General features: G+C 51.7%; 1 protein-coding gene across 1 annotated transcript in view; it reads right to left on the minus strand.

Annotated features, from left to right (window-relative positions):
- The window catches only part of LOC137300046 (corticotropin-releasing factor receptor 1-like), a 266,363-nt gene that overhangs the window by 24,799 nt on the left and 215,780 nt on the right, over nucleotides 1–25,784 (minus strand). The window contains exon 11 of the mRNA XM_067969147.1: nucleotides 12,722–12,763. Within this exon, the coding sequence (XP_067825248.1) occupies nucleotides 12,722–12,763 (42 nt within the window). The remainder of the gene's footprint in view (nucleotides 1–12,721; nucleotides 12,764–25,784) is intronic.

The following is a 25,784-nucleotide window of genomic DNA, read 5'->3' on the forward strand; positions in this document are numbered from 1 at the left end:
AGAGTTAGAGTACTGGTGGGAGGGGCATCGATGGGAGAGTTTGGGTACGAGAGGGAGAGGCATCGATGGGAGTGTTAGAGTACTAGAGGGAGGGGCATCGATGGGAGAGTTTGAGTACTGGAGGGAGGGGCATCGATGGGAGAGTTAGAGTACGAGAGGGAGGGACATCAATGGGAGAGTTAGAGTACGAGAGGGAGAGGCATCGATGGGAGAGTTAGAGTACTAGAGGGAGGGACATCAATGGGAGAGTTAGAGTACTAGAGGGAGAGGCATCGATGGGAGAGTTAGAGTACTAGAGGGAGGGACATCAATGGGAGAGTTGGAGTACTCGAGGGAGGGACATCGATGGGAGAGTTTGGGTTCTAGAGGGAGAGGCTTCGATGGGAGAGTTAGAGTACTGGAGGGAGGGGCATCGATGGGAGAGTTAGAGTACTAGAGGGAGGGACATCGATGGGAGAGTAAGAGTACTAGAGGGCGGGGCATCGATGGGAGAGTTAGAGTACTAGAGGGAGGGACATTGATGGGAGATTTAGAGTGCTAGAGGGAGGGGCATCGATGGGAGAGTTAGAGTACTAGTGGGAGGGGCATCGATGGGTGAGTTAGAGTACGAGAGGGAGGGGCATCGATGGGAGAGTTAGAGTACTCGAGGGAGAGGCATCGATGGGAGAGTTGGAGTACTGGAGGGAGGGGCATCGATGGGAGAGTTAGAATACTAGAGGGAGGGACATCGATGGGAGAGTAAGAGTACTAGAGGGCGGGGCATCGATGGGAGAGTTAGAGTACTAGAGGGAGGGACATTGATGGGAGATTTAGAGTGCTAGAGGGAGGGGCATCGATGGGAGAGTTAGAGTACTAGTGGGAGGGGCATCGATGGGTGAGTTAGAGTACGAGAGGGAGGGGCATCGATGGGAGAGTTAGAGTACTAGAGGGAGAGGCATCGATGGGAGAGTTGGAGTACTGGAGGGAGGGGCATCGATGGGAGAGTTAGAGTCCTAGAGGAAGGGACATCGATGGGAGAGTAAGAGAACTAGAGGGCGGGGCATCGATGGGAGAGTTAGAGTACTAGAGGGAGGGGCATTGATGGGAGATTTAGAGTGCTAGAGGGAGGGGCATCGATGGGAGAGTTAGAGTACTCGAGGGAGGGGCATCGATGGGAGAGTTAGAGTACTCGAGGGAGGGGCATCGATGGGAGAGTTAGAGTACTAGAGGTAGGGGCATCGATGGGAGAGTAAGAGTACTAGAGGGAGGGGCATCGATGGGAGAGTTAGAGTACTAGAGGGGGGGGCATCGATGGGAAAGTTAGAGTACTGGTGGGAGGGGCATCGATGGGAGAGTTAGAGTACTAGAGGGAGGGGCATCGATGGGAGAGTTAGACTGCGAGAGTGAGGGGCATCGATGGGAGAGTTAGAGTAATAGAGGGAGGGGCATCGATGGGAGAGTTAGAGTACTCGAGGGAAGGGCATCGATGGGAGAGTTAGAGTACTAGTGGGAGGGGCATCGATGGGAGAGTTAGAGTACTAGAGGGAGGGGCATCGATGGGAGAGTTAGAATACTAGAGGGAGGGGCATCGAATGGAGAGTCAGAGTACTGGAGGGAGGGACATCGATGGGAGAGTTAGAGTACTAGAGGGAGGGGCATCGATGGGAGAGTTAGAGTACAAGAGGGAGGAGCATCGATGGGAGAGTTAGAGTACTAGACGGAGGGGCATCGAATGGAGAGTCAGAGTACTGGAGGGAGGGTCATCGATGGGAGAGTTAGAGTACTAGTGGGAGGGGCATCGATGGGAGAGTTAGAATACTAGACGGAGGGGCATCGAATGGAGAGTCAGAGTACTGGAGGGAGGGACATCGATGGGAGAGTTAGAGTACTAGTGGGAGGGGCATCGATGGGAGAGTTAGAGTACTAGAGGGAGGGGCATCGATGGGAGAGTTAGAATACTAGAGGGAGGGGCATCGAATGGAGAGTCAGAGTACTGGAGGGAGGGACATCGATGGGAGAGTTAGAGTACTAGAGGGAGGGGCAACGATGGGAGAGTTAGAGTTCTAGCGGGAGGGGCATCGATGGGAGAGTTAGAGTACTAGAGGGAGGGACATCGATGGGAGAGTTAGAGTACTCGAGGGAGGGGCATCGATGGGAGAGTTAGAGTACTAGAGGTAGGGGCATCGATGGGAGAGTAAGAGTACTAGAGGGAGGGGCATCGATGGGAGAGTTAGAGTACTAGAGGGGGGGGCATCGATGGGAAAGTTAGAGTACTGGTGGGAGGGGCATCGATGGGAGAGTTAGAGTACTAGAGGGAGGGGCATCGATGGGAGAGTTAGACTGCGAGAGTGAGGGGCATCGATGGGAGAGTTAGAGTAATAGAGGGAGGGGCATCGATGGGAGAGTTAGAGTACTCGAGGGAAGGGCATCGATGGGAGAGTTAGAGTACTAGTGGGAGGGGCATCGATGGGAGAGTTAGAGTACTAGAGGGAGGGGCATCGATGGGAGAGTTAGAATACTAGAGGGAGGGGCATCGAATGGAGAGTCAGAGTACTGGAGGGAGGGACATCGATGGGAGAGTTAGAGTACTAGAGGGAGGGGCATCGATGGGAGAGTTAGAGTACAAGAGGGAGGAGCATCGATGGGAGAGTTAGAGTACTAGAGGGAGGGACATCGATGGGAGAGTTAGAATACTAGACGGAGGGGCATCGAATGGAGAGTCAGAGTACTGGAGGGAGGGACATCGATGGGAGAGTTAGAGTACTAGTGGGAGGGGCATCGATGGGAGAGTTAGAGTACTAGAGGGAGGGGCATCGATGGGAGAGTTAGAATACTAGAGGGAGGGGCATCGAATGGAGAGTCAGAGTACTGGAGGGAGGGACATCGATGGGAGAGTTAGAGTACTAGAGGGAGGGGCAACGATGGGAGAGTTAGAGTTCTAGCGGGAGGGGCATCGATGGGAGAGTTAGAGTACTAGAGGGATGGACATCGATGGGAGAGTTAGAGTACTAGAGGGAGGGGCATCGATGGGAGAGTTAAAGCACTAGAGGGAGGGACATCGATGGGAGAGTTAGAGTACTAGAGGGAGGGGCATCGATGGGAGAGTTAGAGCACTAGAGGGAGGAGCATCGATGGGAGAGTTAGAGGACTAGTGGGGGGGGCATCGATGGGAGAGTTAGAGTACTTGTGGGAGGGGCATCGATGGGAGAGTTAGAGTACTGGAGGGAGGGGAATCGATGGGAGTATTAGAGTACTAGAGGGAGGGGCATCGATGGGAGAGTTAGAGTACTAGTGGGAGGGGCATCGATGGGAGAGTTAGAGTACTAGAGGGAGGGGCATCGATGGGAGAGTAAGAGTACGAGAGGGAGGGGCATCGATGGGAGAGTTAGAGTAGTAGAGGAAGGGACATCGATGGGAGAGTAAGAGTACTAGTGGGAGGGGCATCGATGGGAGAGTAAGAGTACTAGAGGGAGGGGCATCGATGGGAGAGGTAGAGTACGAGAGGGAGGGGCATTGATGGGAGAGTTAGAGTACTAGAGGGAGGGGCATTGATGGGAGAGTTAGAGTACTAGAGGGAGGGGCATCGATGGGAGAGTTAGAGTACTAGTGGGAGGGGCATCGATGGGAGAGTTAGAGTACTAGTGGGAGGGGCATCGATGGGAGAGTTAGAGTACTGGTGGGAGGGGCATCGATGGGAGAGTTAGAGTACTAGAGGGAGGGGCATCGATGGGAGAGGTAGAGTACGAGAGGGAGAGGCATTGATGGGAGAGTTAGAGTACGAGAGGGAGGGGCATCGATGGGAGAGTTAGAGTACGAGAGGAAGGGACATCGATGGGAGAGTTAGAGTACTAGAGGGAGGGGCATCGATGGGAGAGTTAGAGTACTAGTGGGAGGGGCATCGATGGGAGAGTTAGAGTACGAGTGGGAGGAGCATCGATGGGAGAGTTAGAGTACTAGAGGGAGGGGCATCGATGGGAGAGTTAGAGTACGAGAGGGAGGGGCATTGATGGGAGAGTTAGAGTACTAGAGGGAGCGACATCAATGGGAGAGTTAGAGTACTAGAGGGAGAGGCATCGATGGGAGAGTTAGAGTACTAGAGGGAGGGACATCAATGGGAGAGTTAGAGTACTAGAGGGGGGGGCATCGATGGGAGAGTTAGAGTACTAGCGGGAGGGGCATCGATGAGAGAGTTAGATTACTAGAGGGAGGGGCATCGATGGGAGAGTTTGGGTTCTAGAGGGAGAGGCTTCGATGGGAGAGTTAGAGTACTAGTGGGAGGGGCATCGATGGGAGAGTAATAGTACTAGAGGGCGGGGCATCGATGGGAGAGTTAGAGTCCTAGTGGGAGGGGCATCGATGGGAGAGTAATAGTACTAGAGGGCGGGGCATCGATGGGAGAGTTAGAGTCCTAGTGGGAGGGGCATCGATGGGAGAGTAATAGTACTAGAGGGCGGGGCATCGATGGGAGAGTTAGAGTACTAGAGGGAGGGGCATCGATGGGAGAGTTAGAGTACTGGTGGGAGGGGCATCGATTGGAGAGTTTGGGTACGAGAGGGAGAGGCATCGATGGGAGAGTTAGAGTACTAGAGGGCGGGGCATCGATGGGAGAGTTAGAGTACTGGAGGGAGGGGCATCGATGGGAGAGTTAGAGTACTAGAGGGAGGGACATCGATGGGAGAGTTAGAGTACTGGAGGGAGGGGCATCGATGGGAGAGTTAGAGTACTGGAGGGAGGGGCATCGATGGGAGAGTTAGAGTACTAGAGGGAGGGACATCGATGGGAGAGTAATAGTACTAGAGGGCGGTGCTTCGATGGGAGAGTCAGAGTACTAGAGGGAGGGACATCGATGGGAGATTTAGAGTACTAGAGGGAGGGGCATCGATGGGAGAGTTAGAGTACTGGAGGGAGGGGCATTGATGGGAGAGTAAGAGTACTGGTGGGAGGGGCATCGATGGGAGAGTTAGAGTACTAGAGGGAGGGACATCGATGGGAGAGTTAGAGTACGAGAGGGAGGGACATCGATGGGAGAGTTAGAGTACGAGAGGGAGGGACATCGATGGGAGAGTTAGAGTACGAGAGGGAGGGATATCGATGGGAGAGTAAGAGTACTAGAGGGAGGGGCATCGATGGGAGAGTTAGAGTACGAGAGGGAGGGACATCGATGGGAGATTTAGAGTACTTGGGGATGGGACATCGATGGGAGAGTTCGAGTACTAGAGGGAGGGGCATCGATGGGAGAGTTAGAGTACTCGAGGGAGGGGCATCGATGGGAGAGTTAGAGTACTAGAGGTAGGGGCATCGATGGGAGAGTTAGAGTACGAGTGGGAGGGGCATCGATGGAAGAGTTAGAGTCCTAGAGGGAGGGACATCGATGGGAGAGTAAGAGTACTAGAGGGAGGGGCATCGATGGGAGAGTTAGAGTACTAGAGGGGGGGGCATCGATGGGAAAGTTAGAGTACTGGTGGGAGGGGCATCGATGGGAGAGTTAGGGTTCTAGAGGGAGAGGCTTCGATGGGAGAGTTTGAGTACTCGAGGGATGGGCATCGATGGGAGTGTTAGAGTACTGGAGGGAGGGGCATCGATGGGAGAGTTAGACTACGAGAGGGAGAGACATCGATGGGAGAGTTAGAGTACTAGAGGGAGGGGCATCGATGGGAGAGTTAGAGTAGTAGAGGGAGGGGCATCGATGGGAGAGTTAGAGTACTAGAGGGAGGGACATCGATGGGAGAGTAATAGTACTAGAGGGCGGTGCATCGATGGGAGAGTTAGAGTACTAGAGGGAGGGACATCGATGGGAGATTTAGAGTACTAGAGGGAGGGGCATCGATGGGAGAGTTAGAGTACTAGAGGGAGGGGCATCGATGGGAGAGTAAGAGTACTAGAGGGAGGGGCATCGATGGGAGAGTTAGAGTACTAGAGGGAGGGACATCGATGGGAGAGTAAGAGTACTGGAGGGAGGGGCATCGATGGGAGAGTTAGAGTACTAGTGGGAGGGGCATCGATGGGAGAGTAAGAGTACTAGAGGGAGAGGCATCGATGGGAGAGTTAGAGTACTAGAGGGAGGGGCATCGATGGGAGAGTTAGAGTACTGGTGGGAGGGCATCGATGGGAGAGTTAGAGTACTGGTGGGAGGGGCATCGATGGGAGAGTTAGAGTCCTGGAGGGAGAGGCATCGATGGGAGATTTAGAGTACTAGAGGGAGGGGCATCGATGGGAGAGTTAGAGTACTAGAGGGAGGGGCATCGATGGGAGAGTTAGAGTACTAGAGGGAAGGACATCAATGGGAGAGTTAGAGTACTAGAGGGAGGGGCATCGATGGGAGAGTAAGAGTACTAGAGGGAGGGGCATGGATGGGAGAGTTAGAGTACTAGTGGGAGGGGCATCGATGGGAGAGTTAGAGTACTAGAGGGAGGGGTATCGATGGGAGAGTTAGATTACTAGTGGGAGGGGCATCGATGGGAGAGTTAGAGTACTGGAGGGAGGGGCATCGATGGGAGAGTTAGAGTCCTGGAGGGAGAGGCATCAATGGGAGATTTAGAGTACTAGAGGGAGGGGCATCGATGGGAGAGTTAGAGTACTAGAGGGAAGGACATCAATGGGAGAGTTAGAGTACTAGTGGGAGGGGCATCAATGGGAGAGTTAGATTACTAGAGGAAGGGGCATCGATGGGAGAGGTAGAGTACTAGAGGGAGGGGCATCGATGGGAGAGTTAGAGTACTAGAGGGAGGGACATCGATGGGAGAGTTAGAGTACTAGAGGGAGGGGCATCGATAGGAGAGTTAGAGTACTAGAGGGAGGGACTTCGATGGGAGAGTAAGAGTACTAGAGGGAGGGGCATCGATGGGAGAGTTAGAGTACTGGAGGGAGGGGCATCGATGGGAGAGTTAGAGTACTAGAGGGAGGGACATCGATGGGAGAGTAATAGTACTAGAGGGCGGTGCATCGATGGGAGAGTTAGAGTACTAGAGGGAGGGACATCGATGGGAGATTTAGAGTATTAGAGGGAGGGGCATCGATGGGAGAGTTAGAGTCCTAGAGGGAGGGGCATCGATGGTTGAGTAAGAGTACTAGAGGGAGGGGCATCGATGGGAGAGTTAGAGTAATAGAGGGAGGGACATCGATGGGAGAGTAAGAGTACTAGAGGGAGGGGCATCGATGGGAGAGTTAGAGTACTAGTGGGAGGGGCATCGATGGGAGAGTAAGAGTACTGGAGGGAGAGGCATCGATGGGAGAGTTAGAGTACTAGAGGGAGGGGCATCGATGGGAGAGTTAGAGTACTGGTGGGAGGGGCATCGATGGGAGAGTTAGAGTACTGGTGGGAGGGGCATCGATGGGAGAGTTAGAGTACTAGTGGGAGGGGCATCGATGGGAGAGTTAGAGTACTAGAGGGAGGGGTATCGATGGGAGAGTTAGATTACTAGTGGGAGGGGCATCGATGGGAGAGTTAGAGTACTAGAGGGAGGGGCATCGATGGGAGAGTTAGAGTCCTGGAGGGAGAGGCATCAATGGGAGATTTAGAGTACTAGAGGGAGGGGCATCGATGGGAGAGTTAGAGTACTAGAGGGAAGGACATCAATGGGAGAGTTAGAGTACTAGTGGGAGGGGCATCAATGGGAGAGTTAGATTACTGGAGGAAGGGGCATCGATGGGAGAGGTAGAGTACTAGAGGGAGGGGCATCGATGGGAGAGTTAGAGTACTAGAGGGAGGGACATCGATGGGAGAGTTAGAGTACTAGAGGGAGGGGCATCGATAGGAGAGTTAGAGTACTAGAGGGAGGGGCATCGATGGGAGAGTTAGAGTACTAGTGGGAGGGGCATCGATGGGAGAGTTAGAGTACTAGAGGGAGGGGCATCGATGGGAGAGTTAGCGTACTAGAGGGAGGGACATCGATGGGAGAGTTAGAGTACTAGAGGGAGGGGCATCGATAGGAGAGTTAGAGTACTAGAGGGAGGGGCATCGATGGGAGAGTTAGAGTACTAGTGGGAGGGGCATCGATGGGAGAGTTAGAGTACTAGAGGGAGGGGCATCGATGGGAGAGTTAGATTACTAGAGGGAGGGGCATTGATGGGAGAGTTAGAGTACTAGAGGGAGGGGCATCGATGGGAGAGTTAGAGTACTAGAGGGAAGGACATCGATGGGAGAGTTAGAGTACTAGAGGGAGGGGCATCGATAGGAGAGTTAGAGCACTAGAGGGAGGGACATCGATGGGAGAGTTAGAGTACTAGAGGGAGGGGCATCGATAGGAGAGTTAGAGTACTAGAGGGAGGGGCATCGATGGGAGAGTTAGAGTACTAGTGGGAGGGGCATCGATGGGAGAGTTAGAGTACTAGAGGGAGGGGCATCGATGGGAGAGTTAGCGTACTAGAGGGAGGGACATCGATGGGAGAGTTAGAGTACTAGAGGGAGGGGCATCGATAGGAGAGTTAGAGTACTAGAGGGAGGGGCATCGATGGGAGAGTTAGAGTACTAGAGGGAGGGACATCGATGGGAGAGTTAGAGTACTAGAGGGAGGGACATCGATGGGAGAGTTAGAGTACTAGAGGGAGGGGCATCGATGGGAGAGTTCGAGTACTAGAGGGAGGGGCATCGATCGGAGAGTTAGAGTACTCGAGGGAGGGAACATTGGAACGTAAGAATATCGGAACAGGAGGAGGTCATTCAGCCCCTTGGGCCTGTTCTGCCATTCAATTAGATCATGGCTGATCTGTATCGTAACTCCATCGACTCGCTTGGGTTCCATCACCCTTAATACCCTTAACTAACCGAAATCCATCAATCTCAGTATCAATGTGTGCTGCACTCCCTCTAAGGCCGATATATCCTTCCTGAGGTGCGGTGCCCAGAACTGAACGCAGTGTCCAGATGGGGTCTAACCAGAGCTCTGTACAACTGAAGCATCACTAGCAACTCTTTGTCGTCCAACCCTCTTGAGATAAAGGCCAACATTCCATTCGCACTTTTAATTATTTTTTGTACCTGTTCACTAGCTTTTAGATAGAGATTTCTGTACTTGGACCCCAAAATCTCTCTGCTCCTCCACAGTTCCTGCCTCTCACTCTGATTTATCTTTCTTCGGTCCAAAGTGGATGACCTCACACTTCTCCACATTGAACTCCATCTGCCACAGTTTTGCCCACTCACTTAATCTATCAATGTCCCTTTGCAACTTTTTGATTCCATCGACACTATTGACTGTGCCAGCCAACTTAGTGTCGTCAGCAAATATACAGCTCTCTATTCCTTCATCCACGTCATTTCTAAATATAGTGAAAAGCTGAGGCCCCAGAACAGATCCCTGGGGGACACCATTAGTCACATCCTGCCAATTTTAATACGTACCCATTATCCCTACTCTCTGTCTCCTACCACCTAACCAATTCCCTATCCAAGCCAATAGGTTCAGAGTATCATAGTATCATTGTACCTGTGCTGGCTCTTTGAAAGAGCTATCCAATTAGTCCCACTCCCCTGCTCTTTCCGCATAGCCCTGTAAATTTTTTCCCTTCAAGTATTTATCCAATTCCCTTTTGAAAGTTATTATTGAATCTGCTTCCACCGCCCTTTCAGGCAGCGCATTCCAGATCATTACAGCTCACTGCGTAAAAAAATGTTTCCTCATGTCGCCTCTGGCTCTTTTGCCGATCACCTTAAATTTGTGTCCTCTGGTTACTGACCCTTCTGCCACTGGAAACAGTTTCTCCTTATTTACTCTATCAAAACCGTTCATGATTTTGAACACTTCTATCAAATTTCCCCTTAACCTTCTCTGCTCTAAGGAGAACAATCCCAGCTTCTCCAGTCTCTCCACATAACTGAAGTCCCTCATCCCTGGCACCATTCTAGTAAATCTCTTCTGCACCCTCTCCAAGGCCTTGACATCCTTCCTAAAGTGTGGTGCCCAGAATTGAACAATACTCCAGTTGAGGCCTAACCAGTGTTTTATAAAGGTTTAGCATAACTTCCTTGCTTTTGTACTCTATGCCTCTATTAATAAAGCCCAGGATCCCATGTGCTTTTTTAACAGCCTGCTCAACTTGTCCTGCCACCTTCAAAGATTTGTGCATGTACACCCCCAGGTCTCTCTGTTCCTGCACCCTCTTTAAAATTGTACCATTTAGTTTATATTGCCTCTCCTCATTCTTCCTACCAAAATGTGTCACTTCACACTTCTCTGCTTTAAATTTCATCTGCCATGTGTCTGCCCATTTCACCAGTCTGTCTCTGTCCTCCTGAAGTTTGTTACTATCCTCCACATTGTTTACTACATTCCCGAGTTTCGTGTCATCTGCAAACTTTGAAATTATTCCCTGAATACCCAAGTCCAAGTCATTAATATACATCAAAAGGAGCAGTGGTCCTAATACTGACCCCTGGGGAACACCACTGTAAACTTCCCTCCAGTCTGAAAAACAACCATTCACCACTACTCTCTGCTTTCTGTCCCTTCGCCAATTTTGTATCCATGCTGCCACTGTCCCTTTAATCCCATGGGCTTTAATTTTGTTAACAAGTCTATTATGCGGTACTTTATCAAATGTCTTTTGAAAGTCCATATACACAACATCAACCACACTACCCTCATCAACCCTCTCCATTACTCCATCAAAGAACGCAATCAAGTCAAACACCGATCCGTGCTGACTTTCATTGCTTTCAATTCCATGCATTCTCATTTCTATTAACAGTCTATTATATGGAACCTTGTCGACTGCCTTCTCCAGGTTCATATATCCATAGACATTGCCTTATTGACCACGTTAGTTACCTCCTCAAAAAATTGAACTAGCTTCATTAGACATGACATACCCTTTACAAATCCACACTGACTCTCTCTGATCACTTCATAATTATCCAAATGCTCAGTGACTCTGTCCCTAATAACAGATTCTAGTAACTTTCCCACAACAGACGTTAAACTAATAGGCCTATAATTTCCTAGTTTATCTCTCTTACACTTCTTAAATAGTGGAGTGAGATTGGAAATTTTCCAATCCAAGGGGACAATTCCTGAATCGAGAGAGTTTTGGAAAATCATGACGAACTCATCAACAATTTCCGCAACTATTTTTTGTCATTCCCTGGAGTGGAGACCGTCAGGTCCTGGAGATTTGTCTTTCTTTAATCACATTACTTTCTCCATCACCATGTTTTTATTTTTTGGGGGAGAGAGTTCCAGATTTCCACTCCCCTTTGTGTGAAGAAATGCTTCCTGACATCACCCCTGAACGGCCGAGCTCTAATTTTAAGGTCATGCCCTCTTGTTCTGGATTCCCACAACAGAGGAAATAGTTTCTCTCTATCTACCCCATCAAACCCTTTAATCATTTTAAACACATCAATTAGATCACCCCTTATTCTTCTATATTCAAGGGAATACAAGCCTAGTCCATGCAACCTGGCCTCATCATTTAACCCTTTTCACCCCGGTATCATTCTGGTGAATCTGTGCTGCACCCCCTCCAAGGCCAATATATCCTTCCTGAGGGCGATCAGAGGGTGAGCGGTCAGGGGGCAAGGGATGGGGGGGTGATCAGAGGGCGAGGGATGGGGGGCGGTCAGGGGGTGGGGGATAGGGGGCGATCAGGAGGTGTGCAATGGGGGGGCGATCAGGGGGCGAGGGATGGAGAGATCAGGGGGCGAGGGATGGGGCGTTCAGGGGGCGAGGGTTGGGGGCAATCAGGGGGCAAGGGATAGGTGGGCAATCAGGGGGTGAGAGCTAGGGGGGTGAGAGATGGGGGCGAGGGAAAGGGGTGATTAGGGGGCGTGGGATGGAGAGATCGGGGGCAAGGGATGGGGTGATTAGGGGGCGAGGGATAGGGGGGCAATCAGGGGTCGAGGGATAGGGGGACAATCAGGGGGCGAGGGATGGGGGGACAATCAGGGGGCGAGGGATGGGGGCGATTAGGGGGCGAGGGATAGGAGGACAATCAGGGGGCGAGGGATAGGGAGGCAATCAGGGGGCGAGGGATGGGGGCGATTAGGGGGCGAGGGATAGGAGGACAATCAGGGGGCGAGGGATAGGGAGGCAATCAGGGGGCGAGGGATGGGGGCGATTAGGGGGCGAGGGATAGGAGGACAATCAGGGGGCGAGGGATAGGGAGGCAATCAGGGGGCGAGGGATGGGGGCGATCAGGGGGCGAGGGATGGGGGCGATCAGGGGGCAAGGGATGGGGGCGATCAGGGGATGAGGGATGGGGGCGATCAGGGGACGAGGGATGGGGGCAATCAGGGGGCGAGGGATAGGGGGACAATCAGGGGGCGAGGGATAGGGGGACAATCAGGGGGCGAGGGATAGGGGGACAATCAGGGGGCGAGGGATGGGGGAGCGATTAGGGGCGAGGGATAGGGGACAATCAGGGGGCGAGGGATGGGGGCGATCAGGGGGCGAGGGATGGGGGCGATCAGGGGGCGAGGGATGGGGGGGCGATCAGGGGGCGGGGATGGGGGACAATCAGGGGGCGAGGGATGGGGGCGATCAGCTGCTGTGGATCCAAAACAGGAAAGTTTAAATAGAAACAGTACATGACAGAAGATATCGAGAATAACAGATACCCGGGAGTGAGTTTCAGGCTGGAATCTAATCGAGGGGCTCGGTATCTATGAAGATTACAAGAATGAAGTGAGTGCTGTATTGGGTGGTGTTTTGATCCCAGTGATTGGTTGCTGTTCTGATCATCCTCTGATGTTCCCTCCTGGACTCACCATCCCCGGTTTCAAAGGGCACAGCTTTAATTTACTTACCTCACCATTCAAGAAGCAATAAAAGACCGAGACAAAGAACCCCTGTGAGGAGAGAAGAAACAGCGTCAGTGTGAGAAAGATCAGCCAACAAAATTTAAACACTATGGAGCCATCTGAATCCATTAAATTATCCCCTTCAGTAAGCACAACATTTCAAGAATTCATCAACATGCAGATAATAATACCCTGTAAACAGGAATCAATCCAAACCCAAAGCCCATCTATGTCTGGGTCAGTCCCACAGGAGTCAAAGGCCAAGAACAGGAAGGTATCAATTATCCCACATTGAAGGGTTAGTGTGGGCACTGGTCGGGTTTCTCACTCATTTGGGTGAGACCAGATTCATAATATCATAGTAGGTACAGCACAGGAGGAGGCCATTCGTTATTCGACCCATCGTGCCTGTGCTGGCTCTTTGAAAGAGCTATCCAATTAGTCCCATTCCCCTGCTCTTTCCCCAGAGCTTTGTAAATTTTCCCTTCAAGTATTTATCCAATTCCCTATTGAATCTGCTTCCACCGTCGTTTCAGGCAGTGAATTCCAGATCATAACAACTCGCTGCGTAAAGAAATGTTTCCTCATGTCGCCTCTGGCTCTTTTGCCGATCACCTTAAATCTGTGTCCTCTGGTTACCGACACTTCTGCCACTGGAAACAGTTTCTCCTTATTTACTCTATCAAAACCCCGTTCATGATTTTGAACACTTCTATCAAATCTCCCCTTAACCTTCTCTGTTCTAAGGAGAACAACCCCAGCTTCTCCAGTCTCTCCACATAACTGAAGTCCCTCATCCCTGGCACCATTCTAGTAAATCTCTTCTTTTTTTTTATTCGTTCATGGGATGTGGGTTGCTGGCGAGGCCGGCATTTATTGCCCATCCCTAATTGCCCTTGAGAAGGTGGTGGTGAGCCGCCTTCTTGAACCGCTGCAGTCCGTGTGGTGACGGTTCTCCCACAGTGCTGTTAGGAAGGGAGTTCCAGGATTTTGACCCAGCGACAATGAAGGAACGGCGATATATTTCCAAGTCGGGATGGAGGGGAACGTGCAGGTGTTGTTCCCATGTGCCTGCTGCTCTTGTCCTTCTAGGTGATAGAGGTCACGGGTTTGGGAGGTGCTGTCGAAGAAGCCTTGGCGAGTTGCTGCAGTGCATCCTGTGGATGGTACACACTGCAGCCACAGTGCGCCGGTGGTGAATGTTTAAGGTGGTGGATGGGGTGCCAATCAAGTGGGCTGCTTTGACCTGGATGGTGTCGAGCTTCTTGAGTGTTGTTGGAGCTGCACTCATCCAGGCAAGTGGAGAGTATTCCATCACACTCCTGACTTGTGCCTTGTAGATGGTGGAAAGGCTTTGGGGAGTCAGGAGGTGAGTCACTCGCCACAGAATACCCAGCCTCTGACTTGCTCTTGTAGCCACAGTATTTATATGGCTGGTCCAGTTAAGTTTCTGGTCAAAGGTGACCCCCAGGATGTTGATGGTGGGGGATTCAGCAATGGTAATGCTGTTGAATGTCAAGGGGAGGTGGTTAGACTCTCTCTTGTTGGAGATGGTCATTGCCTGGCACTTGTCTGGCGCAAATGTTACTTGCCACTTATGAGCACCCTCTCCAAGGCCTTGACAACCTTCCTAAAGTGTGGTGCCCAGAATTGGACACAATATTCCAGCTGGGGCCTAACCAGTGTTTTATAAAGGTTTAGCATAACTTCCTTGCTTTTGTGCTCTATGCCTCTATTCATAAAGACCAGGATCCTGTGGAAATGCATAAAGAGATACCTGACCATATTAACTCTCTCTAATACACTTAACTCACGAATGTAGAAATGCATGATGGATATTTGACCATATTAACTGACCAGCTAATTCAACTTAAAGCTCACATAATAATTTCTCACGAAAACACATAGAAGCACAATTGTGTAATTACGTTTAAGCCTTGGTATGTTGATAATTAAGTTAGCTGAGCAGGTGCTTAATACTGTCTGGCCCCCCTAGCAGATAAGGGTATTGCTGACTACAAAAAATATAATGAGAATACAGTTTCTTGAATGGCCATGTGGCCTTGAGACTGACTTCAGCCCTCCTGATAACCAGGACAGAAATGTGGGAAGGATGGGAGTGCTCAGGCCTACGTGCAAAAGTAATAAAGGGCTATGGACGTTCGGGGGATTGGACGATTGTGGCCAGAGCCTCCACAATTTCCATCCTTACTTCCCTCAGTAACCGAGGATCATCCCATCCGGACCGGGTGACTTTTCTACTTTGAGTTCTGCCAATCTTTTAAGTGCCTCCTCTTTATCTATTTTAATCCTATCCAATATCAGTACGACCTCCTCCTTTACTGCTACAATGGCAGCATCCTCTCCTCTAGTGAAGACTGATGTGAAATATTCATTTAGTGCCTCAGCCATGCCCTCTGCCTCCACAAGACGATCTCCTTTTTTGTCCATAATCGGTCCCACCCTTCCTTTGACTTTCCTTTTACTATTTATATGTTTATAAAAGACTTTTGAGTTCCCTTTTATGTTAGTCGCTAATCTATTCTCATACTCTCTCTCTGTCTACTCTGTACCTGAACCATCTCCTCCTTGAAGGTCTCCCATTGTTCAGTTACTGTTTTACCTGTCAATTTTTGATTCCAATCCCACTGTTCCCCAAACACTCCCCCACTGAAACATGCTCCACCTGCCCCACTTCATTCCCCAGAATTAGATCCAGCACTGTTTCCTCCCTGGTTGAGCTGGAAACACACTGATCGAAAAAGTTCTCCTGTACACATTTCAGGAATTCCTCCCCCTCTTTGCCCTTTACACTGTTAATGTCCCAGTCAATATTGGGATAATTGAAGTCCCCCATTATCACTACTCTTGGTTCGTGCATCTTTCTGTAATTTGCCTGCAAATGTTCTCCTCTATCCCCTTCCGACTATTTGGTGGCCTACAGTCTACACCCAGTAGTGTAATAACTCCTCTATTGTTCCTTAATTCCAACCAAATAGATTCCGTCTTTGACCCCTCAACTACATCATCCCTCTCCAGTGCTATAATAGTTTCTTTGATCAATACTGTCACCCCCTCCTTTCTTTCCTTCCCTATCTTTCCTGAATACCTTGTAGTCAGGAATATTAAGTACCCAATCCTCCCCTTCTTTGAGCCAGGTCTCTCTTATTGCCCCTATATCACAGTCCCATGTGGTGACTTGAGCCTGTAGTTCACCAACCTTATTTCCCACGCTACGTGTATTTACGCACATGTTCTCCAATCTCACCTTAGACTGCCTCCCATTTTCCCCCAGTCTGATCTCTCCTATTTCTGAACTATTCTTTACTCTAGAACTATCCCTCCTATTTCTGAACTATTCTTTACTCTAGTGCTACTTGTCTCTCCCAGTCCTCTGTGCACCTCGTTTCTCCTCTCTAATGTTTCATCCTGGTGCCCAGCCACTGCCAAATTAGTTTAAACCCTTCCCCACACCAGTAGTGAATCTCCCCACGAGGACATTGGTCCCAGATTTGTTGAGTTAAAACCCGTCCATCTTGAACAGATCCCTCCTGCCCCAGAACTGGTCCCAACGTCTCAGGAATCTGAAGCCCTCCCTCCTGCACCATTGCTCCAGCCACACATTAACCTGTCTTATCCGACTATTCCTGTACTCACTAGCGTGTGGCACTGGGAGTAATCCAGAGATTACTACCTTTGAGGACCTGCTTTTTAACTTCCTCCCTGGCTCTCGAAAATCTGACTGCAGGACCTCGACCCTTTTCCTTCCTATATCATTGGTTCTCACATGGACCACGACTTCTGGCTGTTCCCCTTCCCTCGGCAGAATGTTCTGCACCATCTCCGTGATGTCCTTGGCCGTGAATCCCTGACGCCTTCAATGAACAGCTGATTTAGTGAGGTAACAGGGGGTGAGTGGTGTCTGTATAACTCTACCCCGGGGGGTGAGGGGTGTCTGTATAACTCTACCCCGGGGGGTGAGGGGTGTCTGTATAACTCCACCCCGGGGGGTGAGGGGTGTCTGTATAACTCTACCCCGGGGGGGTGAGGGGTGTCTGTATAACTCCACCCCGGGGGGGTGAGGGGTGTCTGTATAACTCCACCCCGGGGGGTGAGGGGTGTCTGTATAACTCCACCCCGGGGGGTGAGGGGTGTCTGTATAACTCTACCCCGGGGGGTGAGGGGTGTCTGTATAACTCTACCCCGGGGGGGTGAGGGGTGTCTGTATAACTCCACCCCGGGGGGTGAGGGGTGTCTGTATAACTCTACCCCGGGGGGGTGAGTGGTGTCTGTATAACTCTACCCCGGGGGGGTGAGTGGTGTCTGTATAACTCCACCCCGGGGGGTGAGGGGTGTCTGTATAACTCCACCCCGGGGGGTGAGGGGTGTCTGTATAACTCTACCCCGGGGGGTGAGGGGTGTCTGTATAACTCTACCCCGGGGGGGTGAGGGGTGTCTGTATAACTCCACCCCGGGGGGTGAGGGGTGTCTGTATAACTCTACCCCGGGGGGTGAGGGGTGTCTGTATTTAGCTCAGGACAGGAATTAAATTCATTGTTGGATTTACCACTTGATTTTGTGTCTTTTTCTGCCGCTATCTCACCTGATTTTCAACAGGTGATTTCAAAATCCTGCCCAAATTGCACAGTATCCTCTTATTTATTCTTGAGATGTGGGCGTCGCTGGCAAGGCCAGCATTTATTGCCCATCCCTAATTGCCCCTTGAGAAGGTGGTGGTGAGCCGCCTTCTTGAACCGCTGCAGTCCGTGTGGTGAAGGTTCTCCCACAGTGCTGTTAGGAAGGGAGTTCCAGGATTTTGACCCAGCGACGATGAAGGAACGGTGATATATTTCCAAGTCAGGATGGTGTGTGACTTGGAGGGGAATGTGCAGGTGGTGGTGTTCCCATGTGCCTGCTGCTCTTGTCCTTCTAGGTGGTAGAGGTCGCAGGTTTGGGAGGTGCTGTCGAAGAAGCCTTGGTGAGTTGCTGCAGTGCATCCTTGGGTGGTACACACTGCAGCCACTGTGCGCTGGTGGTGAAGGGAGTGAATGTTTAAGCTTTATCTGTGAAGGCACTTCCTAAAATTCCCAGTCAAAGTTACACTTTCCTTGCTGGAATTGACAGCAGTTGTTAAGAAGTGACCCGAGGAGATGTGAGAGACCAAACGGGGTTGAGTCCTGTGCTATTTGTTTCCATGTTTAACACACTCACTGACGGGGGGCTGCAGCCCCACTGGGATCAGTGAACTCCAGGCAAATGGGGGCTGGATTCCGGCCTCTCCATGGGGGAGGTGTGAAATGACCAACCTTTTTAAAAGATGGTGTCAGGGATTCAAATTCCTGGTTCCATGATTTCCCTTTTTCCATTTGGACGCACTTTCTTCTGTCTCGCTCTCTGACAGGAACACAGCTTTACACAATTATATGTTTAACAAGCTTCTCCCAAAATACTTGTTCCCAGATCTGATCCTTTTATTGGGTACAGCCCAGTGTCTTTATACCTACTCTGTCCCCCAGACTCTCCACCCTGACTGATGGCCCTTGCCTGGGAGGGGATTGTGGCTCCGCGGCTCAGGCACAAGCTCACGGGATGGTTTCTGATCTTCCGTTGACTCTAAGTCCATCTGTGGTGTTTCTAGACTCTGTCCTCCATGCAACTCGCAAACACCAACTGACTAGAATCCATTGCTAACGGCAGCACCAATGTCCAGAGTCGCCTGTGCCTCAGACACGGCTCCATGCGTCACGCAGTTTTCCCGACGAGACCATGTCTCAGGGCTCACTGTGCATCCTGGACAGGCTCGGCTCCTGCCGTCTGTTTCAGAGTCTGAGTGGAGAGAGCCAGTGGTTTGAATGGAAATGAGCAAACTCCTGGAGCGTCACACGAGCAGGGTCCCAAAATACACAAACCAGCTCTGATCCTCCCCGCTCCTCATGCCCCTTCACCATCTGGGTCTAACACTGTGCGTGACCATGTCTAGGATGCTACTGATCCCACTATAACCCTCTCAGTAGATTCAAATCCCCCCGGATAATGTTACTGACACTAAAACATCTGCTCTCCAATCAGTCTCCTAATTCAGGAGCTGCAGCCTCACTCCTCAGTGACCTGTAAAATCACAAGCTCCTTTTCCTTATTATTTCTTATCTACTTTCTACTGAATCAGAGGGGAGGGGTAGTGGACAGATCAGGGTTAATTATTCCCCTTACTTTCAGTCTCTCCTGGCCGATCCATCAGCATCAATCTCCGCACCCCTGACTCTGAGTGCTGATTTAACCACGACTCGGTTACAGCATCATCCCTCTCGCTGCACACAGCTCCCCCTTGTCTCGTTTATTTTTAATGCTCTGTGCACAAATTTAAAACACTTATTCCCACTCCTCCTGACCTCAATCATTCTTCCACTCTCATTCTTAACCGACTGTAAATTCTCTATTTTCAATGTGCTCACGACTCCGACAGTAATGTCTCATTTAAAATTCTTTGCTCATTCCTCGAGTAGGGACAGTGAGGAAGAGAGACCCAACAGCCAGCAACTACCAAAACCACCCCCATTTATACAGCGCCTTTAATGGGCTAAAACGTCCCAAGGCGCTTCACAGGAGCGATTATCAAACAAAATTTGACACCGAGCCACATGAGGAGATATTAGGACAGGTGATCAAAAGCTTGGTCAAAGAGGGAGGTTTTAAGGAGCGTCTTAAAGGAGGAGAGAGAGGCGGAGAGGTTTAGGGAGGGAATTCCAGAGCTTAGGGCCTAAACAGCTGAAGGCACGGCCGCCAATGGTGGGGCGATTAAAATCAGGGATGCGCAAGTGGCCAGAATTGGAGGAGCGCAGAGATCTGGGAGGGTTCTAGTGTTGGAGGAGGTTACAGAGATAGGGAGGGGTGAGGGCCATGGAGGGAATTGAAAATGAGGATGAGAATTTTAAAATCGAGGCGTTCCTGGACCGGGAGCCAATGTAGGTCAGTGAGCACAGGGGTGATGGGTGAACGGGACTTGGTGCGAGTTAGGATACGGGCAGCAGAGTTTTGGATGGGCTCAAGTTTATAGAGGGTGGAAGATGGGAGGCCGGCCAGGAGAGCATTGGAATAGTCGAATTAACCCAAGGGCCTGAGCTGGTTAAAACCCGTCAGCCTGCAGCGTGAACCCGGTGGGAAGCGGCTGTGGGCCGGAGGATGGCAGCGGGCCATCGCTGGGAACAAGAAGGGTCGGCCCCCAACAGGCCTGGGGTGGCCCGGGGTGGGGACGCCCAAAGTTCCCGTGTGGCTCCTCCTGCCACCAGGTTAAACCCGGTCAGGCCTCAGGCTCTAATAACAGCTGGGCTCTGATGGCGATACAGGAGACTGATGTGCATATTTAAAGAAGGCCCCAGCCGGTCCCAGGTGTCCCACTCGCCTGTTCAGAAGAGCAGGTTCAGGAGGGAGCCTAAGGGAAGACGGTGGGATCCGTGTGGATGAGTCTCAGCGGATATTTTAACCGCCTCCTTGCCGGTTTCTGCTGAGTAGCCAGAGTTAAAATCGGTCCTTGAATGTGAGAAGGCTATTCAACCAAGGGGGGCATCACAGTGGAGCGCGATCTGATACTTAGCCAACACCTGCACGGTTCGGGATCATTGGAGAGAGATCGGGAGCAGGAGCCCCGGCTGACTGCCCCCTCTCCAGCCCACAGGAACTGAGGTGATTGGACCTCAACACACCCTGGGCACCGACACTGGGACCTTCCCTGTGTGTAAGACTGAGTCCCACACTGGATGCTGCATTTACCCACTCGCCCACCGCACAATCCACAATTCATAATGTGGATATAGACACAGTCCTACACACCGTTAGTCAGTAAATAATTCAGTACTGTAATATAATATAATATAATAATCCAACACTTGATTCATTCAATTAACAATTAAAAATAGTTTCAAGTAATGAATCTTCGCAATGGGAAATGAATGATCGAAACCATCCCAGTACAGACTGTCCCTGCACCATCCCAGTCCAGACTGTCCCTGCACCATCCCAGTACAGACTGTCCCTGCACCATCCCAGTACAGACTGTCCCTGCACCATCCCAGTACAGACTGTCCCTGCACCATCCCAGTACAGACTGTCCCTGCACCATCCCAGTACAGACTGTCCGTGCACTATCCCAGTACAGACTGTCCGTGCACTATCCCAGTACAGACTGCCTGTCCGTGCACTATCCCAGTACAGACTGCCTGTCCGTGCACAATCCCAGTACAGACTGCCTGTCCGTGCACAATCCCAGTACAGACTGCCTGTCCCTGCACCATCCCAGTACAGACTATCCCAGTACAGACTGTCCGTGCACTATCCCAGTACAGACTGTCCTTGCACCATCCCAGTACAGACTGTCCCTGCACCATCCCAGTACAGACTGTCCCTGCACCATCCCAGTACAGACTGTCCCTGCACCATCCCAGTACAGACTGTCCCTGCACTATCCCAGTACAGACTATCCCAGTACAGACTGTCCGTGCACTATCCCAGTACAGACTGTCTGTCCGTGCACTATCCCAGTACAGACTGTCTGTCCGTGCACTATCCCAGTACAGACTGCCTGTCCGTGCACTATCCCAGTACAGACTGCCTGTCCGTGCACAATCCCAGTACAGACTGTCTGTCCGTGCACTATCCCAGTACAGACTGTCTGTCCGTGCAATATCCCAGTACAGACTGTCTGTCCGTGCACTATCCCAGTACAGACTGTCTGTCCGTGCACTATCCCAGTACAGACTGCCTGTCCGTGCACTATCCCAGTACAGACTGTCCGTGCACTATCCCAGTACAGACTGTCCGTGCACTATCCCAGTACAGACTGTCCGTGCACTATCCCAGTACAGACTGTCTGTCCGTGCACTATCCCAGTACAGGCTGCCTGTCCGTGCACTATCCCAGTACAGACTGCCTGTCCGTGCACTATCCCAGTACAGACTGCCTGTCCGTGCACTATCCCAGTACAGACTGTCCGTGCACTATCCCAGTACAGACTGCCTGTCCGTGCACTATCCCAGTACAGACTGTCTGTCCGTGCACTATCCCAGTACAGACTGCCTGTCCGTGCACTATCCCAGTACAGACTGTCTGTCCGTGCACTATCCCAGTACAGACTGTCTGTCCGTGCACTATCCCAGTACAGACTGCCTGTCCGTGCACTATCCCAGTACAGACTGTCCGTGCACTATCCCAGTACAGACTGTCTGTCCGTGCACTATCCCAGTACTGACTGCCTGTCCGTGCACTATCCCAGTACAGACTGCCTGTCCGTGCACTATCCCAGTACAGACTGTCTGTCCGTGCATAATCCCAGTACAGACTGCCTGTCCCTGCACCATCCCAGTACAGACTGTCCGTGCACTATCCCAGTACAGACTGTCTGTCCGTGCACTATCCCAGTACAGACTGCCTGTCCGTGCACTATCCCAGTACAGACTGCCTGTCCGTGCATTATCCCAGTACAGACTGCCTGTCCGTGCACTATCCCAGTACAGACTGTCTGTCCGTGCACTATCCCAGTACAGACTGCCTGTCCGTGCACTATCCCAGTACAGACTGCCTGTCCGTGCACTATCCCAGTACAGACTGTCTGTCCGTGCACTATCCCAGTACAGACTGCCTGTCCGTGCACTATCCCAGTACAGACTGTCCGTGCACTATCCCAGTACAGACTGCCTGTCCGTGCACTATCCCAGTACAGACTGTCTGTCCGTGCACTATCCCAGTACAGACTGTCCGTGCACTATCCCAGTACAGACTGCCTGTCCGTGCACTATCCCAGTACAGACTGCCTGTCCGTGCACTATCCCAGTACAGACTGTCTGTCCGTGCACTATCCCAGTACAGACTGTCCGTGCACTATCCCAGTACAGACTGCCTGTCCGTGCACTATCCCAGTACAGACTGCCTGTCCGTGCACTATCCCAGTACAGACTGCCTGTCCGTGCACTATCCCAGTACAGACTGTCTGACCGTGCACTATCCCAGTACAGACTATCTGTCCGTGCACTATCCCAGTACAGACTGTCTGTCCGTGCACTATCCCAGTACAGACTGTCCGTGCACTATCCCAGTACAGACTATCCCAGTACAGACTGTCCGTGCACTATCCCAGTACAGACTGCCTGTCCGTGCACTATCCCAGTACAGACTGCCTGTCCGTGCAATATCCCAGTACAGACTGTCTGTCCGTGCACTATCCCAGTACAGACTGCCTGTCCGTGCAATATCCCAGTACAGACTGTCTGTCCGTGCACTATCCCAGTACAGACTGTCCGTGCACTATCCCAGTACAGACTGTCCCTGCACTATCCCAGTACAGACTGTCCGTGCACTATCCCAGTACAGACTGTCCGTGCACTATCCCAGTACAGACTGCCTGTCCGTGCACTATCCCAGTACAGACTGTCCCTGCACTATCCCAGTACAGACTGTCCGTGCACTATCCCAGTACAGACTGTCCGTGCACTATCCCAGTACAGACTGCCTGTCCGTGCACTATCCCAGTACAGACTGTCCGTGCACTATCCCAGTACAGACTGTCTGTCCGTGCACTATCCCAGTACAGACTGTCTGTCCGTGCACTATCCCAGTACAGACTGTCCGTCCGTGCACTATCCCAGTACAGACTGTCTGTCCGTGCACTATCCCAGTACAGATTGTCCGTGCACTATCCCAGTACAGACTGCCTGTCCGTGCACTATCCCAGTACAGACTGTCCGTGCACTATCCCAGTACAGACTGTCTGTCCGTGCACTATCCCAGTACAGACTGCCTGTCCGTGCACTATCCCAGTACAGACTGCCTGTCCGTGCACTATCCCAGTACAGACTGTCTGTCCATGCATAATCCCAGTACAGACTGCCTGTCCCTGCACCATCCCAGTACAGACTGTCTGTCCGTGCACTATCCCAGTACAGACTGTCTGTCCGTGCACTATCCCAGTACAGACTGCCTGTCCGTGCACTATCCCAGTACAGACTGTCTGTCCGTGCACTATCCCAGTACAGACTGCCTGTCCGTGCACTATCCCAGTACAGACTGTCCGTGCACTATCACAGTACAGACTGCCTGTCCGTGCACTATCCCAGTACAGACTGTCTGTCCGTGCACTATCCCAGTACAGACTGTCCGTGCACTATCCCAGTACAGACTGCCTGTCCGTGCACTATCCCAGTACAGACTGCCTGTCCGTGCACTATCCCAGTACAGACTGTCTGTCCGTGCACTATCCCAGTACAGACTGTCCGTGCACTATCCCAGTACAGACTGCCTGTCCGTGCACTATCCCAGTACAGACTGCCTGTCCGTGCACTATCCCAGTACAGACTGCCTGTCCGTGCACTATCCCAGTACAGACTGTCTGTCCGTGCACTATCCCAGTACAGACTGTCTGTCCGTGCACTATCCCAGTACAGACTGTCTGTCCGTGCACTATCCCAGTACAGACTGTCCGTGCACTATCCCAGTACAGACTATCCCAGTACAGACTGTCCGTGCACTATCCCAGTACAGACTGCCTGTCCGTGCACTATCCCAGTACAGACTGCCTGTCCGTGCAATATCCCAGTACAGACTGTCTGTCCGTGCACTATCCCAGTACAGACTGCCTGTCCGTGCAATATCCCAGTGCAGACTGTCTGTCCGTGCACTATCCCAGTACAGACTGTCCGTGCACTATCCCAGTACAGACTGCCTGTCCGTGCACTATCCCAGTACAGACTGTCCCTGCACTATCCCAGTACAGACTGTCCGTGCACTATCCCAGTACAGACTGTCCGTGCACTATCCCAGTACAGACTGCCTGTCCGTGCACTATCCCAGTACAGACTGTCCGTGCACTATCCCAGTACAGACTGTCTGTCCGTGCACTATCCCAGTACAGACTGTCTGTCCGTGCACTATCCCAGTACAGACTGTCTGTCCGTGCACTATCCCAGTACAGACTGTCTGTCCGTGCACTATCCCAGTACAGATTGTCCGTGCACTATCCCAGTACAGACTGTCCGTCCGTGCACTATCCCAGTACAGACTGTCTGTCCGTGCACTATCCCAGTACAGACTGTCTGTCCGTGCACTATCCCAGTACAGACTGTCTGTCCGTGCACTATCCCAGTACAGATTGTCCGTGCACTATCCCAGTACAGACTGCCTGTCCGTGCACTATCCCAGTACAGACTGCCTGTCCTGGGATGACACACAGTCGGTATAACTTCAAACAGCAGAATGTTCAAGCAGTGAGTGAGATCACCAGCCCTGGTGACACTAATACAAAGGGTCCGTCTCTGTTTGATTGGGACCTCGGTCAGGAGTCCCTCTTTACTCTACCCATTGGCTGTGCTGCTCATTTCACTCCTGAGCTACACGGTTCTGTCCTGATGAATCTCGAACAGCTCCAATGTTCAGTGTATCTGTTAAAAGTGACAGCAAACCTTCGGAGTTTGACTTGCTGAGTTGAGTGGACAGATTGCTCTCTCTCTCTCTCTGTACCATGTCCTGTGTAATTGGCTGAATCTCCTGTCGACCATTTATTTCACACTATTAAACCGACCAGTTTAACGGCTGACAGCAGCAGTCACATTGTCGTCAATCAAGAGCACACGATCCACGATCGGCTGCATGGAGACCAGCTTCCCTTTTTATGCAAGTTTGCTGTCTCGATCTCAGTCCAATTAAATTCTGCAATATGATTATATACAGTGTCACATGATTCTGACCAAAAGCCAAAACACTGAGGTTAACCAGAGACTGGGAGAGGGAGGGGAGGGGGAGGGGAGGGGGCAGTGATCGGGAGGGGGAGGGGGAGGGGGCAGTGATCGGGAGGGGGAGGGGGGCAGTGATCAGGAGGGGGATGGGAGGGGGAGGGGAGGGGGCAGTGATCGGGAGGGGGATGGGAGGGGGAGGGGGCAGTGATCGGGAGGGGGAGGGGGCAGTGATCGGGAGGGGGATGGGAGGGGGAGGGGGGCAGTGATCGGGAGGGGGATGGGAGGGGGTGGGGGCAGTGATCGGGAGGGGAAGGGGGAGGGGAGGGGGGCAGTGATTAGGAGGGGGAGGGGAA

The sequence above is a fragment of the Heptranchias perlo genome, chromosome 30 (assembly GCF_035084215.1).
Source record: "Heptranchias perlo isolate sHepPer1 chromosome 30, sHepPer1.hap1, whole genome shotgun sequence".
Classification (NCBI taxonomy): domain Eukaryota; kingdom Metazoa; phylum Chordata; class Chondrichthyes; order Hexanchiformes; family Hexanchidae; genus Heptranchias; species Heptranchias perlo.